This window comes from Diabrotica virgifera, chromosome 5 (genome assembly GCF_917563875.1).
Source record: "Diabrotica virgifera virgifera chromosome 5, PGI_DIABVI_V3a".
NCBI lineage: Eukaryota > Metazoa > Arthropoda > Insecta > Coleoptera > Chrysomelidae > Diabrotica > Diabrotica virgifera.
Genome location: NC_065447.1, coordinates 30,012,395 through 30,039,940, shown reverse-complemented (window position 1 = coordinate 30,039,940; position 27,546 = coordinate 30,012,395). Strand labels below are relative to the sequence as shown.

General features: G+C 31.3%; 1 protein-coding gene across 3 annotated transcripts in view; it reads left to right on the top strand.

Moving 5' to 3' along the window:
* Positions 1-27,546, top strand: part of LOC114334824 (open rectifier potassium channel protein 1) — a 185,368-nt gene that overhangs the window by 108,244 nt on the left and 49,578 nt on the right. For all 3 annotated transcript variants that reach the window (XM_028284942.2, XM_050651345.1, XM_028284924.2), the window contains one exon: positions 21,610-21,783. In XM_028284942.2, the coding sequence (XP_028140743.2) occupies positions 21,610-21,783 (174 nt within the window). The remainder of the gene's footprint in view (positions 1-21,609; positions 21,784-27,546) is intronic.

The window sequence follows — 27,546 nt, the reverse complement described above, 5'->3', positions numbered from 1 at the left end:
ACTGGTTCCAAAAGTGTAGGTTGCCATCTCCTGAGGGTGACTTCAAAGAGCTTAGGGAGTCACGTAATTATTTCCAAAAAAAACTTTTTTGAAGTTATACTTCTTTACGGGCGTAATGACGGTGAAATTTTATATGGGAAAACCTAGCGACCGGGCGCATGCGCATTATAACTTTGTTCTGATTGGATGTTCAAATGACATGACAAAAATTATCCAATATGGCAGCTGTGGCACAGCTGTGGGACTGTGCATGGTTTGGTTATAATGTATGCTTGTTGCGTTTTAAAATTTGTAGGAAGAGAAACAACAAACAAAAAGTTAGTTAATGGTTATACTGCCTTTTTAAATAGTTTTCATATTATATTTTTGGACTTATTTACATAGAAGAGATGATTGTTGCATGCCAATGTGAAAGCTCATCAAACTGTGCCTAGTATGAGTGCCGCAGATCTCGCTTATTCAAAGCTAAAGAATCTTTCACTGGTAAGTGATTTATAAATAGTTGATCAAAATTTGTTATGATATTTGAACATAGCCACTTTGCACGACGCAAGTGATTGCGAAATTTATTAGTCGTTATACGGGCTCCGATACCTACCTTGAACCTACCAAAATACATAAGTAGTATGTAATACTTTTATTTACATAATTTGATTACCATCAAAATTTCTATCAATATTCACCTAATATATTGTCTTCTTACTCTATGTTTTGTTGTATTTTTTCAATTCTAAATCATTTCAATTCAAAATCAAAATAATTTGATTTACATAAGTTAAAAATGTCAAAAGGTTAATCTGTTTAGTTAGACGATCTTCGCACATAATGACAAGCTGTCTCTGTGGCGAAGTTTTAATGCGGTTGAATCCCAATACAACGCAAATACCAGCCGCGTGGTAAGTTGGTTCGAATCCCAATATAAACTTTTATTTTTTTTATTTTTTTTATACATTTTATGATTGTAAGTATATTTATTATATAATTTTATTTTTAGAAAATACGTATTTAGTTAAAAAAATTTCCGACAATTAATGTTCAGAAATCATTTGTGGCATTTTTAATGTGTTTTTTTGGCACTGTTTTAATAAAAATGTTTGAGAAGTAGTAAGTATAAATTAATTTAATATTTAAATAAAATATAAATAAAAAGTATATTAATTTCGTTTATAATCATATAATCATATAATAGAAGTATAACTTCTTACGTGCGTACAAAGTACACACACATTCTTTTTTTGGAATAATTGAGTGTTTAATAATAAGTGTTTTTAATAAAAAATACGTAACCAAAATTGCAATGCGATGAACCTTAAAAGCACGAAATGTGCACCAAAATCATGATAAATAGATGGCGTGACTCTTAAAGTTCAGTAAACCTACTATACTAAATTTACAATCAAGATGCAGTAGAAATAAACAAACCCAGACACGTTACATGCTACTAGGAGCACTCCTGAATCATAATTTACAATGAATAAACTTTGAAAATCATGATTTAGGGTTTTAGGATTTTCAATGTATATAAATTGTAAATTATGATTCGGGAGAGTGCTCCTAGTAGCATTTAACGTGTCATGGTTTGTTTATTTCTACTACATCTTGATTGTAAATTTAGTATAATCAGGATTTAAATTAAAGGACATTTAAAAAATATTATCGAATTTAAAAGCCTTTGTCATATGAAATTATTTTTACTAGGTATTGCAACTTTTTCGAAATATTTAGCAATTTTTTAGGTTTATACATATAGCATTTTAATCCGATTCCTTTGTGTCATAAAATCTGATTAAAAAAAGAAGACTCGGTGGAATTTTAACCCTGCACCCACTTCACATTCACCCACCACTAAAACCGTTATTTTTCGTTTTTATTTTTTTAAGTGAATTTAAGAATTTTATAAAATTCATACGCGTAGTCATTTAAAATATGTCTATTTTTTATAGACTCGTAGGTTTCGAAAAAAGCGTATTTTATTAAAAGCTTTATTTCTATTTTTTTTTAAATCTCTTCGTTACGTATCTTTCAAAAATCCTAAAAACTCTTTTATTAAGAATGGTTTTAGAAGATTTTCCCCATTTTATAATGTATTCAAAATAAATCAAATCAAGGTTTTTTATAGGTGATATAGTATTTGAATTACCTGGGTCTTTTAGGACAATAAAACATGGGAGAAACACATTCAAACCTCCCAAAATTGGGGGTTTTTTGAGGGTCATTTTGCGGATTAGAACGTGTTTCGCCTATTTTTTGAATGTTCTAAAGGACTCACTTAGCTTATAAAATTGTCTAATGGACTCAGTTATCTGTAGCAGGACTCAGTAGTTATCCTAAAGACTTAGTTAGCCTATAAATTGAACATAGCCTATAAAAAACCCTGATATTATCTAGCTCTAAGTCCATAAAATGAGGAAATTCCCCTAAAACCCTAAAAACAAGAGTTTTTCGAGAGAAAACCAGAGTTTTGAAAATAACGTACCTTACGGAAAAATCTGAAAAAAAAGTGGAAATACAGTTTTTGATAAAATATACAAAATAAAAAAAATAGACCATCTACAAAACAAAGTTACACGCTGTTTTCGAAAAAAAATTTGTGTACATTTTTATGTACACTCAACCTACGGGGGTCTATATAAATAAATATATTTTGAAAAAGCCTCAATTATATGTCTGAATTTTTTGAAATTTTTAGATTGCTTGTCTCTCGTCTAAAAAAAATAACTACGAAAGAATGACGTTTTTGTTGGTGGGGAGGGGAGAGCGTGGAGGGATAAAATTTGAGCTGAATTTTATTTTTTAATCACATGGAAAGTTAAATAATAAAAAAAATTAATTATCGGAGTAAAGGCATTTTGCTTATCTTAACGGAGGGTACCATTTTTAAGTGAATAAACAGAAATACTGAAAGGTTCGTTGGCAAGGCATATCAGAATAAAGATCAATGAACAAACCATATTGCGCAATATAAACTACGTAAACAATATTATTTTTTAAAAGAGAAAAGATCGACAATCTAATAAATTATGATCTCGATTCGAGCGATAGAAAAACAAGATATGTTTGTCATTGGCACTAATGGTAGGGGATCACAAGAGGGGATTTTTGCAGTAACTCGAGCGCGTTAGATTATCATATGGAGAGAACCCTGGTATCCTGTAGATGTACCTCTTGTAGTACCTAGAGATGGTTGCCTAAGTCATTGAATATGCATAAGTCCAAATTTACCATTGTGTCTATCGAATGGCACCAAACACGACCCCCCACGGATGTGTGGTGGGGGTTACTTTAAAATTTTAATAGGAGCCCCCATTTTTATTTCAGATTCGGATTCGTTACGTAAAAATAAGTAATTTTATTTCAAACATTTTTTCGAATTATGGATAGATGGCGCTATAATCGGAAAAAACGAATTTTGGAAATGGAAAATTAAATTAAAAATGGAAAGTCCCCACTAAAATGAAAAACTTTACTTAACTTTTTTTGGTTTTAGAACCCACCCTTCACAACCCAATAGGTCCCCAAATCGCTAGAGTGACTGCACATTTAGCACACTTTACTTTTATTTTATTTATTCTTGAATATTTCCTGACAGGCATGGGATAACGACACGAAATTTGGTAAGCAGGGGTTTTTTGGGACGAAAAATTTAAATTCGCCACCAAAAATGATGTATTACCCAGACGGCGCCACATGCGTCTTTCAGTGCTCGTTTAATACGTTCAGTTTTTTTTATCCTCCACTATATATACTTTTTGAATCAAAATTTATATTCTTTTAATATTTCTACTTATAAAAGGTATACTACATTCATCTCGCTAAATTCAACTGTTTTCGAAATAAACGCATTTTAAATCTGCGAGGCAGCATCATTTTCTTGTATGTTATCATTGTAAGTAGTTATACCGGAAAATAACTTAAAACCATAAAAATTAACAAACATGTATCGCAAATTTCTTCAAATGGAATTTGCGATGCAATGACATAAATATGATAACTGGACAATTATTATGGTTTCAAGTTAATTTTTCGGGTCATAATAACTGCAATGATATTATGCACAACAATATATGTTATATCGCAGTTTTAAAATGCGTTTATCTCGAAAACAGAGAATAAAAATTTTGATTCAAAAAGTGTGTAGAGTGGGGGATAAAAAAAACTTTTTAAATGAGCACTGAAAGACGTTGGTGACGCCCTCTGGGCAATACATCATTTTTGATGGCGAATTTAGATTTCTCATCCCAGAAAACCCCCGCTTACCAATTTTTGTATTGTTATCCCATGCCTGTCAGGAAATATTCAAGAATAAATAAAATAAAAGTTTAACTTTAACACCCTGTATTTCGGTTATTATCAACTTTTGTACTAAGGTAAGTTAGCTTAAATCGACATATTAAAACGTCAGGAATCTACGGTTAAGCTATGGCCCATTCTTTACCAAACACCCTGTATAAAGATAATAATTTGTAAAAAACAGAACAGAAGAATATAAACGTAAAATTGTTTCTACATAGGAACTAATCTTATTCTTTTTCTTTCTTTATATAAGCAATTTTGCTTGTTTTATCGGATTGTTGCCTTTATGAAAGTCAAATTCTTTTTTTCTAATAATGTGCTCTAGTTTGTACCCTGTACATTACATTTTGTTCTGATTTCGTCACTGCTTATTCGGTGTCTCAGTGTGTTTCCTGTAATTTTTCTGAATATTGCTATTTCTCTTTGATGTTTTTCGTAGGCCTTTGTTGGTCTAAAGACACCTATCCATTAAGTTGGTACTCCGTGCTCCGTGTAGCTGCTCCACATAGTGGATACGTTGGTGCTCCCATTCAGCGCTCACCCTCGGCGATCCAATCGGTGGCGGTTAATATGTAGAGGAGCGCATGCCGTATCCATTGGAGCAGTTACACGGAGCACGGAGTACCAACTTAGTGGATACGTGCCTTTTTATATGTACTGGATTTACCGATTCTTGATTTCACCGCAATGTTTTTGTGTCGTTTACACCATATAGGGAAGAGGTTTGTACCTTGGGCCAGCTTGTACCATGGGCCACCCCATTTTTCTTTTAATTTTCGCTCGAACTGTCTGTGTTTTTTATCTCAAGTTCTTCTACAATCGGCGTCATTCTGTGGTTAGTTGTTGAACGTGATTAGAAAACGTTTGCGACTATCGTAAAAATATAGCGTTTTATTTCATGAAAAGTAACTATTTATAGGATACATCATTTTCTTTTTTAATTTTGGTGTTAATAGATATCGTAAATTAAATCAAAGGGTGTGTATGCCTATTCTAACAGGTAGTTATACAACATAGTGAGAAACATAACAAAACCGCTTTATTAGCTTAAATTCACATTTGTTTTCTTTTCGGCCGAGTCTTGTACCTTAGACCGCTATCAGGGCTTGTACGTTGGGCTGTACAAAATTAATGGGAAAAAAGAAGACACATTTTTATGTTGCACACGTAACTGCTGTAAGTCCCCATTTAACGGTGCAGTATCTGAAGAGAGTATCTGATCAACAATTTGACATTGGGATTGTAGATGTCTTACTCAAACTTAAACCATTAAGTCAGGCTGGGGTGTCTGAAAGGCTAAAAGGAGGATATGTGTTTGACTTAGATTTTGAGAGGTTCAATGTTGAATAACATAATTTTGTGTATATATTTTTAAAGTTTTAAGGGTGGTTCAACGTACAAGACTACGTGGTTCAAGGTACAGGACTGGCTTCTGGCTTCTACCTTGGACCAAATGAGCTCTAATTAATAAAATTGAAAAAAATGTGTTTGGTTTTGTTTTATTAAAATGACCTTTTTATATATACTCTGGGCTAATTAGCAAAATTCATGGAAAAGTTATTTACCAGCAATTTTATTGCTCTATATATTAATAATATAATATAGGTATGCAAAGTCCGCAGATAGTGAGCTACTTTTTTTATAAACAAAATGGCGCCGACAAATCGTATTTTTTTCAATTATTGCTCTATAACTCTGAAGATTTTAACTTTACAACCAAAACACCTTAATAAAAATTCACCGCAATTAAATTCTGCATAGAGATATGTTTTTCACGATTTGCTCCGACGAAAATTTTCCTCGGAAAATGCGGATTTTCCTAACAAAAACTCTTATTTTCAAATAAAGTTTTAGGTAAGTAATTATTAATCAATAATTAAATAACTTAGTGACATCAAAGCATTCTTGGTATAGATTGTAATTCTAGAAGCCCGTGAAAATTAAACGAATATTTTAGCAAAAATTCAATTGTTAAATAACAAATTACGATCGCAATAATAACCAAAATAATCATGATACATTGATCAAACTTATAAAGATTATAAAGATGAGATGCTTATTTAATATTTTATCGACAAAATATAAATTTTTCTTTTTTTTGTATAATCTTTAAATTTTGAAAAAAAAATAGTTATAATACGCTGGTCTAATTAGTAAAGTACAAAGAAATGTTATTTACCAGCAATTTTATTGCTGGAATCGAATTATAAGATCCTATATATTATTAATATAGCTATGCAAAGTCCGCATATAGTGTGCTACTTTTTTTATAAACAAAATGACGCCGACAAATCGTATTTTTTTCAATTATTGCTCTATAACTCCGAAGATTTTAACTTTACACCAAAAACACTCAAATAAAAATTCACCCAAATTTAATTCTGCATAGAGGCATGTTTTTCCCGATTTGCTCCGACGAAAATTTTCCTCGGAAAATGTGGGTTTTCCCAACAAAATCTCGAATTTTCAAATAAATTTTTTTGGCCAGTAATTATTTATCAATAATTATATAGCTTGGTGAAATAAAAGCTTTCTTGTTATAGATTATAAATTCAGAAGCCGGTGAAAATGAAACGAATATTTTAGCAACAATTCAATAATTAATTAACAAATTACAGTCGCAATAAAAACCAAAATAATCATGAGACATTGATCAAACTTACAAAGATTATAAAGGTGTGATGCCTATTTAATATTTTGTCGACAAAATATAAATTTTTCATTTTTTTGCATAATATTTAAATGTTTAAAAAAATTGTTATAAACAAATTAAAATTTCTCAGAAATTGTATATTATAATCTAATTTAAAAAAATAATTAAAATGCGTATTTCATAGGTCTTGAAAATGAATGCTTTAAAAAAATTTTCCAACCATTTGCAAAAAAGTTATGAAACAGCAAAATAAATAGACGAAATCTCCGTTATTTTTAATTTGTTTTAATTGTTTCAAAGCTTAAAAGTGAGTCTATGGTACAACCTAATTACTCACAAAGAATGTCAAAAATTAGTGCAATGGTTATATTTTAATCAAAGATTAAAAATACTTTTTTTTGTAATTTTTAGCGCAAACGTAGGCCTGATACAGAGTCGGAGCTAAAATGTTCACTCGAAGCGACTGACACGCAGCATGAATTATTTATTAAAAGTGTACATCACGCGGCCAATCGTCGCTCCGAGTGAAAATTTTAGCTACAGTACTGCGTTACTCTACTTTCGCGCGTGTAAATTACAAAAAAATATATTTATAATCTTTAATTAAAATATAATCATTAAACTGATAATCGATATTTTTTTGTAAATAATTAGCTTGTACTTTAAACTCACTTCTACGCTTTGAAAGAATTAAAAAAATATATAAACACAGTAGTAATCGTATGTTTATTTTGCTGTTTCATAACTTTTTTACAAATGGTTTCAAAAAAGTTTTAAAGCCTTCATTTTAAAGATATTTAAAATGCGCATTTTAAATATTTTTTAAAATTATAATATAATAAAAACTTTCTGAGAAACGTTAATTTGTTTATAACTATTTTTTTTAAACATTTAAAGATTGTGCAAAAAAATAAAAAATTCATATTTTGTCGACAAAATATTAAATAGACATCTCATCTTTATAAGATTTCAAAGCTTGATCAGTATATCATAATGATTTTGGTTATTATTGCGACCTTAAATTATTAATTAACAATTGAATTGTTGCTAAAATATTCGTTTAATTTTCATCAGCTTCTGGAACTATAATCTAAACCAAAAAGTCTTTTAAGTCACCAAATTATTTAATTATTGGTAGATAATTATTTATCTAAAACTTTATTTGAAAATTAAAGATTTTGTTGGGAAAACCCGCATTTTCCGAGGAAAATTTTCGTCGGGGCAGATTGGGAAAAACGTGTCTCTATGCAGAATTTAATCACGGTGAATTTTTATTTGGGTGTTTTTGTTGTAAAGTTAAACACTTCGGAGTTATAGAGCAATAATTGAAAAAACACGATTTTAGTGCGCCATTTTGTTTATAAAAAAGTAGCACACTATCTGAGGACTTTGCATACCTATATTATTAATAAATAGGATCTTATAATTCGATTCCAGCAATAAAATTGCTGATAAATAACTTTTCCCAAAAATGGCCTATTCTCCGATAATCAGCCCAGACTAATAGTCCACTATGGTATGTAAACTACAAGTTAGTCTAAAAATTTTTACTTGAACTTTAGAAACTTAAAAATAATTGAGCTTTAAAAAAATCCCGTTCAAGGTACAAGCCTCTCCCCTAGTGTTTACACCCCCCAACGTAGAGGTATTGCGCCGAATGGGAAAACAAAAAGAAATGTCTTTCACAATTTAGAAACGGAAACTGGAATACCTCGGTCATAGTATGAGACATGATAAATATCATATACTCCAACTGATAATACAGGGTAAAATAGAACACAAACGCGGACTAGGAAAAAGAAGAAACTCATGGCTTCAAAACTGACGCCAATGGTTTGGACTAACATCGATCGAGTTATTGAGAAACGCCGCAAACAAAATTAAAATCGCTATAATGATGGCCAACGTCCGCAACGGGCAAGGCACATGAAGAAAAAATGTTATTAAGGCACCATAGAAGAAATCGACAAGTTTGTTGGTTTATTATATGATAAATAAACCGTTGTGCCAAAGATTATATATTTAAAAATGAGCAACTTTTACCATATATTTAATCTGCATCATAATTATTCCCACCAACAGAATTTAATTAGCACAAAATTAAATTGTAATATATTAGCAAAATCAATGTGATGATCCGATAATCAATATAATTGATTAAGCAAACACCATACCAATACGTCACCTTCAGACAAATTATCGTATTATGATTTGGTAAAAATTCTGTATATAAATTAAAGGGGAATGGATACCATTCAGACATGAGTCAAAAAGAAATCTTCAAGTGACGTTACAATAATTAGCACTTCAAATAAAATAGGTAATATAAATATTAGTAGGTGTATAATCACTGATCACATTCGAATTAGGAATAAAAATTAAGGAGACAAGTTTACTTAGTAACATGAAATATATACTGTATACTCCCTGTTCTAATATGGCTCTCAAACATATACGTTTACAAAATAAAATATGGAAAAAATAGTAAAGACAGAAAGATCCATGGAAAGAGAAATGCTGAACATTAAACTATCAGACAGGAAAAGAAACAAATGGACCCGTAACAAAACAAGAGTGAAAGATGTCTCAACCCAAGTAGCAAAGCTTAAATGGAAGTTCGCCGGACACACCCTACGGCAGAAGGATGAAAAACGGACTACGATAATTATACATTGGAGACCGTGGAACCACATACGACAAAGGGGAAGGCCACACATGCGATGGTCGGATGACCTGAAGAAACACACTGGGTCAAATTGGATGCAAATTTCCCAAGAAGGAAGGCATGAAAGAAGGAAGAGGAGGCCTATATACAAGAATGGATGTTTAGGGATGATTAGATATATAGAGAACATGAAATAAAATTAATACTCTGGGCTAATCAGCAAAATACAAGGAAAAGTTATTTACCAGCAATTTTATTGCTGGAATCGAATCTTATTATTGTATGTATTAATAATATAGATATGCAAAGTCCGCAGATAGTGTGCTACTTTTTTTATAAACAAAAAGGCGCCCGAAAATCGTGTTTTTTCCAATTTTTGCTCTATAACTCCAAAGATTTTAACTTTAGACCAAAAACACTCAAATAAAAATTCACCGTAATTAAATTCTGCATAGAGTCGTGTTTTTTCCGATTTACTTCGACGAAAACTTTCCCCGGAAAAAGCGGGTTTTTTCAACAAAATCTTTAATTTCCAACTAAACTTTTAGATAAGTAGTTGTTAATCAATAATTAAGTAGCTTGGTAACGTAAAAGCCCTTTCAGTATATATTATTATTTTCAGACGTCTATGGAAATTGAATGAACAGTTTAGCAACAATTAAAATGTTAATTAAAAATTTACGGTCGCTATAATAACGACAATAATTAGGATGCATAAGAATAACTACGATTTTTTCATAAAAACATACTATACCTATCTAATGTACTTCACGGAATTGAAATTGGACTATTTAAGCGGCCTCAGGAATATTTTAAAATTATAAACAATTTTTGGTTTATAAACAAATAGAATATCTCGGGAAATATTAAACTAAATTAAATTTTGACAACGGTATTCGAAAGACAGCGGCAGGATGCTTCTTTTAAAAGAAAAATTGTTTAATTGTGATGAGTGGTTCCTGAGATACAACCGGTCAAAGTTGACCGGAATTTACGGCAAAGATATAAACAATAGGATCATAATTTTCAAACCATCACCTTTTTATTTTTGTCCTCTTTCTCCACACCAATTTTCATATCTTTAAAATCCTCATAACATAAATTATTATAATAAAAACTATCGATAATACGTGTGAAAATTGCCAAAAATAGTAAAATTCCAATCAAAAATTAGGTTGGAGAAAATGTAACCCTCAAAGTTCAAAATCGGTATACGTTAACAAAATGCATTTTCTCGGCTTCCCATTGAGCAATTTCCTTCATTCTTTTTTTGTTTCCTAATAACTCGAGTAGAGCCATCGAACTAACGCATTATTAAATGTCAAACTTGCTTTTGTTTTGTTATAATAGATTAATTTATTTATAAGAAGAGAAAATTACATATTTTTTCCAGTTGTAGGCTTTTTTTTAGATAAACTTACTACAAGTGTACCTTTTAAAGTTAAAAACATAAATATTCTCATTTGAAAGCTGTATAATTATTTAAACAATTTTTATTCAAACAAATTAAAATATTGTGTTATAATAAATAAATTAATTTATTATAAAAAAAAAAGCAAGTTTGACATTTAATAATGCGTTAGTTCGATGGCTCTACTCGAGTTACTTGGGAACAAGAAAAGAATGAAGCAAATTGCTCTATGGGAAGCCGAGAAAATGCATTTTTTAACGTATATCGATTTTGAACTTTGAGGGTTACATTTTCTTCAACCTAATTTTTGATTGGAATTTTACTATTTTTGGCAATTTTCACACGTATTATCGATAGTTTTTATTATAATAATATATGTTATGAGGATTTTAAAGATATGAAAATTGGTGTGGAGAAAGAGGACAAAAATAAAAAGGTGATGGTTTGAAAATTATGATCCTATTGTTTATATCTTTGCCGTAAATTTCGGTCAACTTTGACTGGTTGTGTCTCAGGAACCACTCGTCATAATTAAACGTTTTTTCTTTTAAATGAAGCGTCCTGCCGCTGTCTTTCGAACACCACCGTTTTCACAATTTAATTTAGTTTAATATTTCCCGAGATATTCTATTTGTTTTTAAGCCAAAAAATTGTTTATAATTTTAGAATATTCCTGAGGCCGCTTAAATAGTTCAATTTCAATTCTGTAAAATACATTAGATAGGTATAGTTTCTTTTTATGAAACAATCATAGTTATTCTTATTCATCATAATTATTGTTGTTATTATAGCGACCGTAAATTTTTAATTAACATTTCAATTGTTGCTAAACTGTTCATTAAATTTCCATCGGCTTCTGGAATTATAATATATTCGGAAAGGGCTTTTACGTTACCAAGTTATTTATTTATTGATTAACAACTACTTATCTAAAAGTTTAGTTGAAAATTAAAGATTTTGTTGGAAAAACCCACTTTTTCCGGGGAAAGTTTTCGTCCAAGTAAATAAAAAAAAACACGTCTCTATGCAGAATTTAATTTCGGTGAATTTTTATTTGGGTGTTTTTGGTCTAAAGTTAAAATCTTTGGAGTTATAGAGCAAAAATTGAAAAAAAACACGATTTTCGGGCGCCATTTTGTTTATAAAAAAAGTAGCACACTATCTGCGAACTCTGCATATCTATATTATTAATATATACAATCATAAGATTCGATTCCAGCAATAAAATTGTTGGTAAATAACTTTTCCCAAAAATGGCCTATTCTCCGATAATCAGCCCACACTATAATATATATGACCAGTATAATCCAGACTAGTAATATCATTATTTAAATGGTTTACTTTTGCAAGTCAAAGGTTTCAACTTAATAAAATATAAAATAATATAAATATTAAATTAAAAATTTTATTGGGACCATTTTCTGGCTACACCTCAGTGACTCCTGAAAATGAAAGTCAAGCGGATAATGGAGCTAGGAAGATGAGGGAATTCTATAATTTGCAATTCACTCATAGGGTGCTTGTTGCGCTCTTATACGGAGAGCTAGAGGCGAGAAATCATCGTCATAAGTAATATGGAGTTTGGCATGTGAAATGTGTCTATTGTATATTGATAACTATGACCCCTTTCAGGCTGACACCTCAGTGGATACAGGAAGTAGCAATAAGGGATGAAAGGGGAAAGTTGGTGCAGTCATTAAATGTTTTCACCCTCTATTTTGTTATACCTCCATCGATTTGCATGAAAATTGGTGAGTAGTTAGAGCATAACTCAAGAAACAAAACTAATATGGTGCCAACGTGCGCTTTTACCCTGGGGGTGGATGCCACCCCTTCTCGGGGGTGAGAACTATTTTAATAAAAATAACCCCACTAATCGATAGAGGGACAAATTTTAAGCAAAATTTGTTACTTCTAATTATTAAAATAAATCAATACTTTTTGAGTTATTAAAGATCAAAGATTTGAATTTTTGGTGAAATAAATGCATGATGTAAAGCTGTTTTTCGTGAATAATTCAAAAACTGTAAGTTTTATCAAAATAGTTATAATTACCAAAATTGAAGATAATAAAAAATAAAAGAGATTTCTTATTCGAAAAACCTTTGAGAATTAACAAAAAGTGAGTTATAGGTGATGGATTATATATTTTTTTCGGCTAGTACCCAAATCTAAGTATTCAAGCTCAAATAACGGGAAAACGGTGCATTTTATAAAATATATTTACCGAACACTTGTCAAAGTGCTCAAGAATACCTATCAAGTGAGCTCCAGATGAAGTTTATAACATCAAAGCTAAGCAAGTGATGATGAAAATAAGAGAACCCTTTCGAGTTTTTAGGAAAAAGTGAAAATTAAAACATACGCTATTTATATATTTATTTTGAAATTTGTTAACAGAATAGTTTTTAATGGAATTTCGGGAATGAAGTTAGGATTATAATTTATTATCAAGTTCGTTTTATTACAATTTAAATATTTTAAACAAGTTAAAAATGCGAGCATTATTATAACGAAAACTTTGTTTTTTATGTATTTAAATTCCTAATATGGAAAATTGCTATTATGAAAAGTTGTTTAGAATTAAAAATTATGTTTAATGTGCAATTATATCCTACTATTTAAATATTCTGAGCTCTAAAGGCACTTTTCTGAGCGAATTTCTTGAGCGAAATTCATATTTTTTACACACCGACTAAAATCGATACAATTTTATATAATCTTATGTTTATGATTGCATCTTGGATTTTAGACCGTGCAGACCTTTTTTGAAGAATAATTTTTGTTCGTAAAATTAATAATAAAAGAGTTATAAATGAAAATGATGATTGGTAGGTATCTCTAATTTGAGAAAAAAATTAAATATTTTTTTTTATTAGAAGAATGTAGATAATAGTTACATTATTATAATAATTATTAATTATTTAATTATAATAATAACAACTATTGCATATATTAGAACACAGTTTTTAATTCCAAACCATTTTTCGTAGTAACAATAATTTACAACAGTGTGAAAAAAAGGTACTTTAATCTTGAGCGAAATTCATATTGTTTAAAATACCTCCTCTAATATAAGTAAAATTTGCTATCTGATGATTGAATCGTAGGTTTTAGACGATGCAGAACTTTTTATGAATTTTAACTTTATTTCGTAAAATTAAAAATAAAAAAGTGTCCCGTAATATATGTGTCCAACTTAAGTAGACACACTGTATATTATACAATATAATATACATAATACATAAATCATTGGGTAGACAGCACCAAAAATTTGTAACCTGCCATTTAACATTACTTACATTAAAATTAATAAGTAATATTTATTTATTTGATATTTCAATTCTTTTACAGTTTATATGAAGTAATATATTTTTGAAATAATATGAAATTTTCATTAACATTTTTACGTACAGTGTCTCCATTGTAGAATTATCTCGCTATCTAAAATTGCTAAAAAATCATAAATTGCTGTCCCGAGATGCAACTTGTTTTTGAGGTCGGTTATCTCGAAGATGGTTTGAGATATCTAAATGCCGTTTTCAGATTTGGATTCAGGAGACAAAACTACATTGACATCGGTACATAAGCTCCAGATATTGCAGGGGTGGCAACGCAGGAACGAACGACCGGACTTTGCGAATTTATAAACGAAATCAAAATTTTCATTGAAAATACTATTTATTTTTCACTTTCGCTGTCACATTCACTAAAATCGCTATAATAATTATTTTCATCACTTTCGCTATTATGAATGTCATCATAAGCTTGCTCGTCATCCATCTCATCGTCTGTTTCATTCTCAAAAGTAATATCTCTAACAATCTCTGGCATTTGAGGCCCTTCAAACCATTTGAATTTATATTTGTTATCTTCAGCAAGTTCCCAACCATTTTGTTCAATAACCAGATCTGTTGGATTTTTTTACAGGCATTCAACCAAATACTTGTAATGTATCGTGCTCGTAAAAGATGTTGATATAGCTCAGATTGAGATGGTGGTAAAGTTGATGCATCAAAATTTTTCAGATATTTTTTAAAAAATGGTTCATTTACGTCTTTTAGCTTATATCGACGATTAAATATTGTAAGCCGTATGTCATTGACTTTTCTTTGGAGAATTCTTTTTGTAATCCCTGTACCGTATATGTGACAAATACATGTTTCTAGAATTTCAAAAATCGTCTCTTCGTCAAAATCGATATCTCCAAGAGCATAAAATGCTTCCTTATGTTGCTCAAATGATTTCATAATATTGAATGGTTTTTTCCCTTTCTCTGAAAACATGGATTATAGTCACAGCCAGTTAGAGCGTGGAAACCGGCTAAAGCTTTGCATATTGAATCTCCAAAATGTTCGTAAATTTTACAGATATCAATATAACGTTTTTTTCCTGCCGTTCCAGACTGTATCCAAATGTGTAAATTACTGTTCAAGTGATGCATATTACTTAACATAATAACCAGAACATCTGTATCTGAGCACTTTATGATTACATTGGCATCTTTCTGTAGTTGACATACGTGGTATATTATTTTAGTGTCTGCCTCCTCATGAGCTGGACAACTAAAATATGGAGCTTCGTCTTTCTGCACTTCTCCATTTTTACTAACGAAAAATTTGTGACACTCAACAAAATTAACATATATGTTAATACCTTGTTAATAACATTTGATACATATTTCCAAGTACTTTGACAAGTGTCAGTAAATATATTTTATAAAATGCACCGTTTTCCCGTTATTTGAGCTTGAATACATAGATTTGGGTACTAGCCGAAAAATATATATATTCCATCACTTATAACTCACTTTTTATTAATTCTCAAAGGTTTTTCGAATAACAAATCTCTTTTATTTTTTATTATCTTCAATTTTGGTAATCATAACTATTTTGATAAAACTTACAGTTTTTGAATTATTTACGAAAAACCGCTTTACATCATGCATTTATTTCACGAAAAATTCAAATCTTTGATCTTTAATAACTCAAAAAGTATTGATTTATTTTAATAATTAGAGGTAATAAATTTTGCTTAAAATTTGTCCCTCTGTCGATTACTGGGGTTATTTTTAATAAAATAGTTCTCACCTCTGAGAAGGGGTGGCATCCACCCCCAGGGTAAAAGCGCACGTTGGTACCATATCAGTTTTATTTTTTAAGGTATGCTCTAACTACTCACCAATTTTCATGTAAATCGATGTAGGTTTAACAAAATAGGAGGTGAAAACCTTTAATGACTGCGTTAACTTTCCCCTTTCATCCCTTATTGCTACTCCCTGTATCCACTGAGGTGTCAGCCTGAAAGGGGTCATAATTATCAACATAAAATAGACAAATTTCACATGCCAAACTCCATATTACTTATGACGATGATTTCTCGCCTCTAGCTCTTAGACTATCTCTAAACGAACTAGAATATAAGCTTCGTGTTGCAACGAGATGAAAATGATTATTCATTTTTATAATGGTTTACTTTTTGGCTCTTTTTATTTTTTCTGGCTTGCTTCTTTGTAGCGCTTTTCCTTCTTCGGATACTTCCTCTTGTAACATTTATTTTTTTATGTCTTTTTTCTATTATTTGTAATTTCTCTCGGGTTATCCATTTCCTGTTTTCTCTTTTTTAATAACAATCGTTTCGTTTGCAATGTTTGACATTATGGCCTGAAGGTTCCTCCATATTTTCTCCACTCTTTCCTCATTTTAGTGCGCTGTAGTGTTTATTTTCAGTCTTTTTGTGAATTTGATTCTTGGCATCTTCCATAGTATTATTGGATTATACAATTTAAAAAAGGATATTAAAATACAGAACAGAATATAGGTCTCTTCACGTGCCAGAATTATCACTTATATTATACTTATATTATTATTAAACACTTATATACTCTATTATACACTTATATATCACTATATTATATTCACTTCAGAATTATCTGACTTTGACTATCACCATTGCGAGGACTTCTCGAACATCAGCAACATACAGTAAATCCACATTTCCAATGCTACAATTATATTCAAGGTCAATACTTTTACTGTCCACACTTCTGCACCATACAAAAGTACAAACCAAATATAGCACTTAACCATTCTTTGTCTTAGTTCTAAACTGAGATAATTATTGCAAAGAAATGACTTCATTTTCATAAAAGCAAGTATAGTCCTGTCGCCAGGGGGGGTACAACGGCCTACTTTATTCAGATGGACTTATCCAAGTTTTTTTATGTATTTTGACCCGTAGAACACGAATTTTTTGGATAACAGTTGATCCGGATGTCGATAACATTGTTATAAACAAAGAACTGGAGGAGTTACATAACAGCGATTTCTCGCAAAACAAAACTTTTTTTTGATCCCTATTGGGATTTTCCCATTGATTTTATTTTTTGGCCATTCTAAGCAAAAAATATTCTTACAAGTTTTTTCGTAGGATGCATAGTTTTCGAGATAAACGCGGTTAAACTTTCAAAAAATCGAAAAATTGCAATTTTTGAACCCGAATAACTTTGGATTAAAAAATAAAATAGCAACTTTGCTTACCGCATTTGAAAGTTTAAGTCAAAATTTTATCGGTTTTGATTATTTGCATTGCTAAAAGTTAATTTTTTTATTGTTAAACAATACAAAAACAGCTATAAACACATAGTGTTTCCCGTGCCTAATAAATGCGTTTACATACATGCTACGTAGAAATGTCCCCGCTTGCACTTGTACCTACTCTACCTACTCGAGTACTCGTTCGAATTTAAATGAGTGACCATTGAAAACATCACTCAAGCACTAGGTGTTTATAGCTTTGTTTAGCAATAAAAAAATTAATTTTTAGCAATGCAAATAATCAAAACCGATATAATTTGACTTGAGCTTTCAAATGCGGTAAGCAGAATTGCTATTTTATTTTTTAATCAAAAGTTATTCAGATTCAAAAATTGCAATTTTTTTTATTTTTTGCAAGTTCAACCGCGTTTAGCTCGAAAACTATGTATGCTAGGAAAAAACTTGTCAGGACATTTTTTGCTTAGAGTAACCCAAAAAATACCAAAAAAATGTTTTGTTTTGCGAGAAATCGCTGTTATGTAGTTCCTCAAGTTATTTGTTTATAACAATCTTATCGACATCCGGATCAACTGTTAATCAAAAAATTCGTATTCTACGGATCAAAATACATAAAAAAACTTGGGTATAACTGAATCTTGACACCGTAAAGAATATTAAAGTGAGATTTCTTGTTGCACCTTATCATTCAATATGTCTATTGGCAGGTTTAACCAAGGACAAATAGTAGTTTATTCTATGAATACAGTTATTCAACCAATAAACTGACATTTCTCCATTTTACCAATAGACCAAAAATGCCTTGATCAACAGAAAGATGTTTACGCCTGTTTTACCGACTATGAGAAAGCATTCGATACTATCAAACATGACAAACTCATAGAACTATTACATCTTTCAGGACTTGACACTAAGGACATCCAGATTATAAAAAAATCTATATTGGAATCAAACAGCCCACATAAAGAATGGACATATGGTGAGTGAAAACATAACCATTTCTAGAGGGGTTAGACAGGGCTGTATTCTTTCGCCACTGCTTTTCAACCTGTACACGGAACAAATAATTCTAGAGTCACTGGAAGAGTACAATGAGGGCATCAAGATTAATGGCGTACCAATAAGTAATTTTCGATGTTCAGATGATACTGTTATACTGGCCGATAACATCGAAGATTTACAGATGATGCTAAATAGAGTAAATACAACTGGCAACCGATTTGGACTGAAGATCAATAGAAAGAAAACTAAATTTATGGTGATCAGTAAAAAGAACATTCAACATATTGACCTGAATATTGAAGCCGAACGTATTGAAAGAGTACACCGATTTAAATATCTGGGATATACAGTAAATGATAAGTGGAACCCAGACGTAGAGATTAGGATCCGAATTGAAATAGCAAGATCCAAATTCATAAAAATGAGAAAGTTCTTAAGCAACCGCAACCTAAGCGTTAACCTCCGATGGCGCGCCACGAAATGCTACGTACTCTATACGCTACTTTACGGAGTAGAAGGGTGGAAGTTAACAGCAGCAACTATAAAGAAGTTAGCGGCTCTAGAAATGTGGCTGTATCGACGCATACTGAGAATAACTTTTACAGCCAGAGTGACCAACACAGAGGTATTGAGACGAATGGGTAAAGAGGTGGAATTGTTAACAACTGTTAAAAAGGAGGAAAGCGTCATACCTGGGCCATGGGTTCCGTAATGATAAGTATAGTCTCCTACAGCTTATCGTGGAAGGCAAGATTGAAGGTAGAAGAGGTTTGGGCAGAAAGAAGAAATCCTGGCTGAGAAACTTGAGAGAATGGTTTCAAATACCAGAAGCTGCGAACATAATACATGCGGCACAAAACAGAGAAACCTATCGTTTGATGGTCGCCAACCTTTGGTAGAAGACAGCACATAAAGAAGAAGAACCAATAGACCAGGGCTGATCTGTGAAAAAACGTCTATTTTTGGATATGAGAGGTGGCATTCGGATTTTTGCAGATAAAGTTAGGTGACACCTTCAATAATAATAATAATTATAGACTTAAATAAGCCCGGAATATTAATAAAAAAATTAAAATATTTAAAAATTTCTAAAAACATCGATTTTTTTTAAATTTTTTTGCTTATAACTTTCAAACGATTCGTTTTGGAACAAAGTCGTAACGAAATAAAATAAAAATAATTGAATTTTGTATGATAAACGATTGGTTAAAAATGTGTTAAAGTATTACCCTTTTTGCAATTTAGCAATAAAATTAGGGGGCAAAATAAGCCTGTTGTTATTCAATGTTTTTAACCACTTTGGTGGCATTTAGAACTTTAGTAATTCGCTTATAAAATTCATATAACATAGTTAAACAGTCTACCAAATTTCATTACAATCGACCTAATACATTTTGCACAAGAAATTTGCAATCTAAATTTATTTAAAAAAGTTCAAAGTTTTTAAAAACTTTTTGAACAAAAAGTAGACCATTTAGAAGTTGGCTAATATCTTTACATATAAAGAGGGGCTCTACTTATATAATACACTTTACAGAATTAAAATCGGATTATGGGCCACAGCAATGTTTTAAAATTATAAACAATTTTTAAAACAAATATAGCTTTTGGCTTATACAGGGCATATAAACAAATAGCTTTGTTTAAAAATAAAAAAATTAATTTTTAGCAATGCAGACAATCAAAGCCGGTATAATTTGACATAAACTTTCAAATGCTGTTAGCAGAATTGCTTTTTTATTGTTTAATCAAAAGATATTGGGGTTCAAAAATTGCAATTTTTCGATTTTTTTAAAGTTCAACCTCGTTTATCTCGAAAACTATGCATCCTACGAAAATACTTGTAAGAACATTTTTTGCTTAGAATTACCCAAGAAATACAAAAAAAATGTTTCATTTTGCGAAAAATCGCTCTTATGTAATTCCTCGAGTTCTTTATTTATAACAATCTTATCGACATCTGGATCAACTGTTACCCAAAAAATTCGTGTTCTTTGGGTCAAAATACAGGAGGACGTTGCATCCCTTCCTGGCGACAGCACTAATTTGTTTATAAGCCAAAAAATTGTTTATCACTTTAAAACATTGCTGAAGCTGCCTAAATAATCCGATTTTAATTGTAGAAGGTGTATTAGATAAGTAGCGCTCCTGTTTATATGTTAAAAAATTAGTCAACTTTTAAATAGTCTACTTTTTGTTCAGAAAGTTTTTAAAAAATTTGAACTTTTTTAAAAACATTTAGATTGCAAAATTATTACGCAAAATCTATTAGGTGGATTTAAATTAAATTTGGTGGACGATTTAAGTATGCTATAAGAATTATTTAAACGAATTACGAAGGTTCTAAATGCAACCAAATTGGTTGAAAAACATTAAATAAAAATAGGCTTATTTTGCACCCTTATTTTGTGTTTATTGATATTTTGCAGAAAAGGTAATAATTTAAGACATTTTTAACCAGTCGTATATCATACAAAATTTAATTATCTTTATTTTATTTTCCTACGACTTTGTTCCAAAATGAATCGTAAAGTTATAAGCAAAGAAAGTAGAAAAAGTTCGATGTTTATCGAAATTTTTAAATATTTTTATTTTTTAATTAATGTTCCGGGTATATTTGAGAAGGAGCATAAGTCAATTATAATTATTGAAGTTGTCACCTAACTGTATCTGCAAAAATCCGAATGCCACCTCTCACATCCACCTCAAAACAGATCCGTCCTGGTCTACAACGTCAAAATAACATTTATTTTATTTATTTATCAAACAAATGATTACCCTTCGAATAAATTGGCAAGTTATTCTTGATGTAAATATCTATAAGGAAGTAAATTAGTCAGTTTAACTTTAAATTATCACAATTGTATTAAAACAAAATAAAAATATAAACGTATAATAAATTTTATTCTACGAATAACTATTTATTGATTTATTTGTTGTTGGTGAAACCGGACCTATGAGAATTAACCAAATTTAAATAACGAAATGACGCGATTTGTATTTTTGTTTTAACAGTAAATTTTTGTTTCAGAATTGCTATGGAATAACTACCATGGTAACAACAAAAGTATGGAAATTTTATTTAAAAGACTGACTAACTATTGCGGAAAGCCTGTTCACTATCATATGAGTGATGAACTTCCTCCTAGTAAATGGAACTACTACAATTCGATATTCTTTGTAATCACAGTGGTTAGTACTATCGGTAAGAGCTTTTAATATCATTTTAATATCTTACATCATATGCACTATAATAAATAATATTGTATCTTAGTCTTAGCGTTTAGCGAGCTCGCATACCGAAGCAATATCCTACATGGCATGTGGCATGCATTGCGAAAAGATACGCACTGAGTGTCACATCTGGTTTTCGGTGAATCTTCGGTGACTTTCGGTGGAATTTTGTTCACAGAAAACCAGATGTGACACTCAGTGCGTATCTTTCCGCAATGTATGTTATGCGATGTAGGGATATTGCTTTGGTTTGCGAGCTCCCTCCTTACGAGGGATCCTCGCGAGTTACGCTAAATACACAGACACATCGATTTTGGACGGTCGATTTTTATCGCGCGTCCACAAATTCCGATAGTAAACCACATGCGAGAACGGGATATTTTAATACAAACGCCGACCGTTCTTGCAATATGGTTAACTATAATAAATATACGAATTTGGACGCGCGATAAAAATTTGTTCTAAAAAACAAGAAGGAATACTTGTGAACGGTGAAGTCATCAATATTTGCGATGTGCGGACGATACAGTGCTCCTAGCTTCTACTCAAGAAGATCTGCAAACACTACTTGATAGTGTCGTTGAGAGTTGTAGTGAGGCAGGTCTGGATCTGAACATACGTAACCAAAATACTCTGCTACATTGGGCAGCAATTAAATTGTAACGCAGAAAGTCACGGCAAAATGAGATCTAGGATAGAGTAGGCTAGAGCCGCTTTTAGAAGGATGTCCAAGGTGTTATGTAACAGAAACCTAAAATTGGCATTGAGGATCCGCCTGCTTCGCTGCTACGTGATCTCGGTCTTACTTTACGGTGTCGAGTCCTGGACTGTGAAAAAGAATCGATCTAAATCGCCATGGGGCTTTCGAAATGTGGTGCTATAGAAGAATTTAAAAGTTTCCTGGGTGGAGAAGATTCGAAACTCCACAATACTACAACGTCTCAGCAAGACTACTGAGATCATAAAAATCATCAAGCAGAGAAACCTGGAGTAATTCGGATATGTAATGAGAGGTCCCAAATATAGGTTGCTACAAAATATCATGCAAGGAAAATAGCAGGCAAACGCAGTCCAGGGCGAAGAAGAACCTCATGGTTGAAGAACTTGCGAGATTGGTATGGTGTTGATACAAGAATGCTATTTGGGGTGGCAGTGAATAAAATTAAGATAGCTGTGATGGTAACCAACGTTCTGACAGGACATGGTACATGAAAAAGAAGATAAAAATCGACAGTCCAAAATCGATGTATGTGTATTAGCGTTAGCAAAGGGCCAATCCTCGTGGTATTGCCAAATATTTGTAACAGTAAATATATTTATTTAAAAACCAATTACAAACAAAGCTGGGAGTAATGTTAAGATTACATTTAACTTTTCTCGAATTAGACAATACACACTTCGTTTAGCAGCTTAACAGTTTGGACTATTTATGTATCCACGAATTGTAGTTTATAGATTTTTAACATGGCCATTTCTTGTTGTTTTCAATCTTCTTCCTAGCCTTCTGTCGTCCATTTTTGGATATAGACCTCTCCTAACTGCTTCCATTGATCTGTATCTTGAGCAACATATTTTATGTACTTCCAATTTATTCTGGCTATGTTCCTAATAGTCCTGTCGCCAGGGGGGGTACAACGGCCTCGTTAATTCAGATGGACTTACCCAAGTTTTTTTTATGTATTTTGACCCGTAGAACACGAATTTTTTGGGTAACAGTTGATCCGGATGTCGATAAGATTGTTATAGACCAAGAACTTGAGGAATCAAATAACAGCGATTTTTGGCAAAACAAAACAATATTTTGTATTTTTTGGGTCATTTTAAGCAAAAAATATTTCTACAAGTTTTTTAGTAGGATGCACAGTTTTCGAGATAAACGCGGTTGAACTTTCAAAAAATCGAAAAACTGCAATTTTTAAACCCGAATAACTTTTGATTAAAAAGTAAAACAGCAATTCTGCTTAGCGCCTTTGAAAGTTCAAGTCAAATTATGTCGGTTTTGATTATTTGCATTGCTAAAAATTTATTGTGTTATTGTTAAACAAAGCTACAAACAACTAGTGCGTGAGTGATGTTTCTATGATTTCTCATTTAAAATCGAACGAGTAGGTAGAATAGGTACTAGTGCAATCAAGACTATTTCTACGTTACATGCGTTAAAACGCATGTAAAAGCACGGGAAACCCTACGTGTTTATAGCTTTGTTAAACAATAAAAAAATAAATTTTTACCAATGCAAATAATCAAAACCGATATAATTTGACTTAAACTTTCAAATGCGGTAAGCAGACTTGCTATTTTATTTTTTAATCAAAAGTTATTCGGGTTCAAAAATTGCAATTTTTCGATTTTTTTAAAGTTCAACCGCGTTTATCTCGAAAACTGTGCATCCTACGAAAAAACTTGTAGAAATATTTTTTACTTAGAATGGCCCAAAAAATACAAAATATTGTTTTGTTTTGCCAAAAATCGCTGTTATTTGATTCCTCAAGTTCTTGGTCTATAACAATCTTATCGACATCCGGATCAACTGTTACCCAAAAAATTCGTGTTCTACGGGTCAAAATACATAAAAAAAACTTGAGTAAGTCCATCTGAATTAACGAGGCCGTTGTACCCCCCCTGGCGACAGGACTATAATGTCATCTCCTCATTTTATCTCTAGTATTTCTGTTGGTCGCCTACCTTTGTATGGTCTCCAACACCAAAGTTGTATGTGGCATTCCAACGTTGGTCTTTTGGCCTAGCAGTGTGGCCTGCAAATCTCTATTTAAGTTTGGAAATTTTTTGTCATAGAGGAGAATGGGCTATTGGTGCGCACCTAAGGTAAATTCAGGATATTTTACACACTTGAAATATTTCAGTTTCCAAATTTTTTGAAGATATACTTCTAAGACTTAGGTATATTGGTAGGGACCACATTTAATGAATGGCTGAACAGTAGAGAAGTGAAAGGTGAAATTTCCAATTAGTGTAATGCGCAAAATTGCCCGACCTATTCGGCTAATGGTGCGCATATATCGGATAACTGTGCGCAATAATAGAACTTAAAATTACCTTCGAAAATATAATATATTGAACATAAATATTAAAGGAACAAACAAAGAAACAAAACAAAGTATTGCAGAAGTCACAAATATATCCTTCTGGACTATCCTGTCGTATACACATGGCATGAAACCATTGATAATATATCGAACACTTGCACCATACCTAGTTTTTTTTGCTACCATCACCACAATACACAGAACTCATTTTGATCTGACACGAGATCGTCCAACTCATCATAATGGCACAGTTCACTTTCTGAAATAACTTCGAAGCTGTTGTGTTCAAAAATTTTCCTTTTGTACCTTTTTTCAATTTCGTGGTTTTCTTTTTGCCCCTTTCTTTACTTTGACGGTTGTTTAACGCTTGTTTACCTTCTATGACGCAGTCACAAAACGTAAAAAAATGCCTTTATAAATCTTGCCGGCTAATGGTGCGCAATGCGCATCATTAAACGACGTTACGTTTCACCACATAACACAAAATTTGATAAAAACAAGAAAATAAACAAGCAAAACTAACTATATCAGTGTTTAAAATGATAAAGAAAGGATATAAGCACAATTTAAACTATATATCTGTCGAGAAAAAAATTATCGCTTATTTTTTCAGATACACAAACAATATCAAACCATGCGAAAACATGTAAACGATAACTGCCATCCGGTAAAGTATCTCCCGACGTTCGTTTGTGTCGGATAGATATGGCAGTTTCTACTAGATGGCCCGACAATATAGTTTTTGTAATTTTATTAAATAAGAGATTAGAAACATTGATGCGCACAATTACCCGACGCGCACCATTAGCCGACTCTCCCCTATTCTCATTTGTTTTTGATTTTACGCAGTCATTCCTCTTTTCATTGATAGTCTATACCTACAAAATTATTGCTCTTTCTGTTGTAGGTAGTTTATTCATATTTGCCATAATTAGGAGCCATGTTCGATATACACACATATATTATGATAAAGGATGTGCTGGTTGAACACTTTTCTTCTTAAGTTTTGCTTGTGAACGTTTAAACGAAGTAAAATAATAAAATAAAAATCTCTTTTTCTCTTAGTTTCTAAATTGACTGTGCTGTTAAAAAGCAGTAACATCAAACTATCAAAATAAACTCTATGTACGTATTTCTCATGATCATTTTTCAGTGCGTAACAAATGATAGGAAAAAGGGTAAGTCCGTGATAATACACATTTATGACATTTATTCTAACATGACATTTTAGTTAAATCTGACAGTTGTCACATTTTATTTTCAATTTGGAATAAAAACAAATCAAAAGTGTCTCTTGCATTTAAAAAATGGTATTTTCTTTGATTTGTATAGTCTTATAAATTACACAGATTATATTTGTAATATTATTATCTAATTAAAAAATAATAATTTTTTTATTATGGCGCCATCTATCGACAACTAGAATAACTAGAATAAATGTTATAAAAATGTCACCGACGAAATGTAATCACTGACGTGCCTTTTTTTCTCTCACATACAATTTAATGCATTAGAAAGAAATCGAAAAACTGTGACGCACTGAAAGATGATCATGAGAAATACTGTATGTATGTACGAAGAACCATTGCAATTCCAAAATAAACTATGTATGTGTTACCGGCCAAACCCGATTTCAGGATAAACTAGTTTGGCCTAGGCCAAACTAGTTTATCTGTAATGTAATTGGTTTAGACTAGGCTAAACTAGATTATTCTGATATAAAAACATACACTTCAAGATAAACTAGTTTAGCCTGAAGTATGCGTCTTTATACAGGGTGTCTGCGTAACTTTGCACCATATGGGAAATTTTTTTAATATCAATTTTACGAAAAAAAGTCATTCTTTTTAAAGTGCTCTGCATAGTCTAAGACCTAAGATGCAATCATCAGATATCAAATTTTGTCAACAGTATACGAGGTATGTCAAAAAATATTAATTTCGCTCAAGAGCAACCTACCTTTATACTTCAAAATATCAAAAAATTTTATTAAGAAAAGCTATTTGTAATTAAAAACCATATTCAAATATGCAATAACAGACTTCTACGTGAAAAAAAATTTCTGAGATTTTCCTAAATTACCGATTCCAAACATCATTTTTATTTATTAGACATGTAATAACTCTTTTATTAATAACTTTAGGAAAAAAACTTATTCTTCATAAAAATCTGTGCATGGTCTAAACCTCAAGATAAAACCATCAGTTTTCTAAGTTTGTTAATTTTATACGAGGTGTGTCAAATAATATGAATTTAGAAAGAATATAGAAAGAATTCTTTCTAAATTCATATTATTTGATACACCTCGTATAAAATTAACAAACTTGGATAACTGATGGTTGCATCTTGAGGTTTAGACCATGCACAGATTTTTATGAGGAATACCTTTTTTCCTAAAATTATTAATAAAAGAGTTATTACAGGTAGTCCTGTCGCCAGGGGGGGTACAACGGCCTCGTTAATTCAGATGGACTTACCCAAATTTTTTTTATGTATTTTGACCCGTAGAACACGAATTTTTTGGGTAACAGTTGATCCGGATGTCGATAAGATTGTTATAGACCAAGAACTTGAGGAATCAAATAACAGCGATTTTTGGCAAAACAAAACAATATTTTGTATTTTTTGGGTCATTTTAAGCAAAAAATATTTCTACAAGTTTTTTAGTAGGATGCACAGTTTTCGAG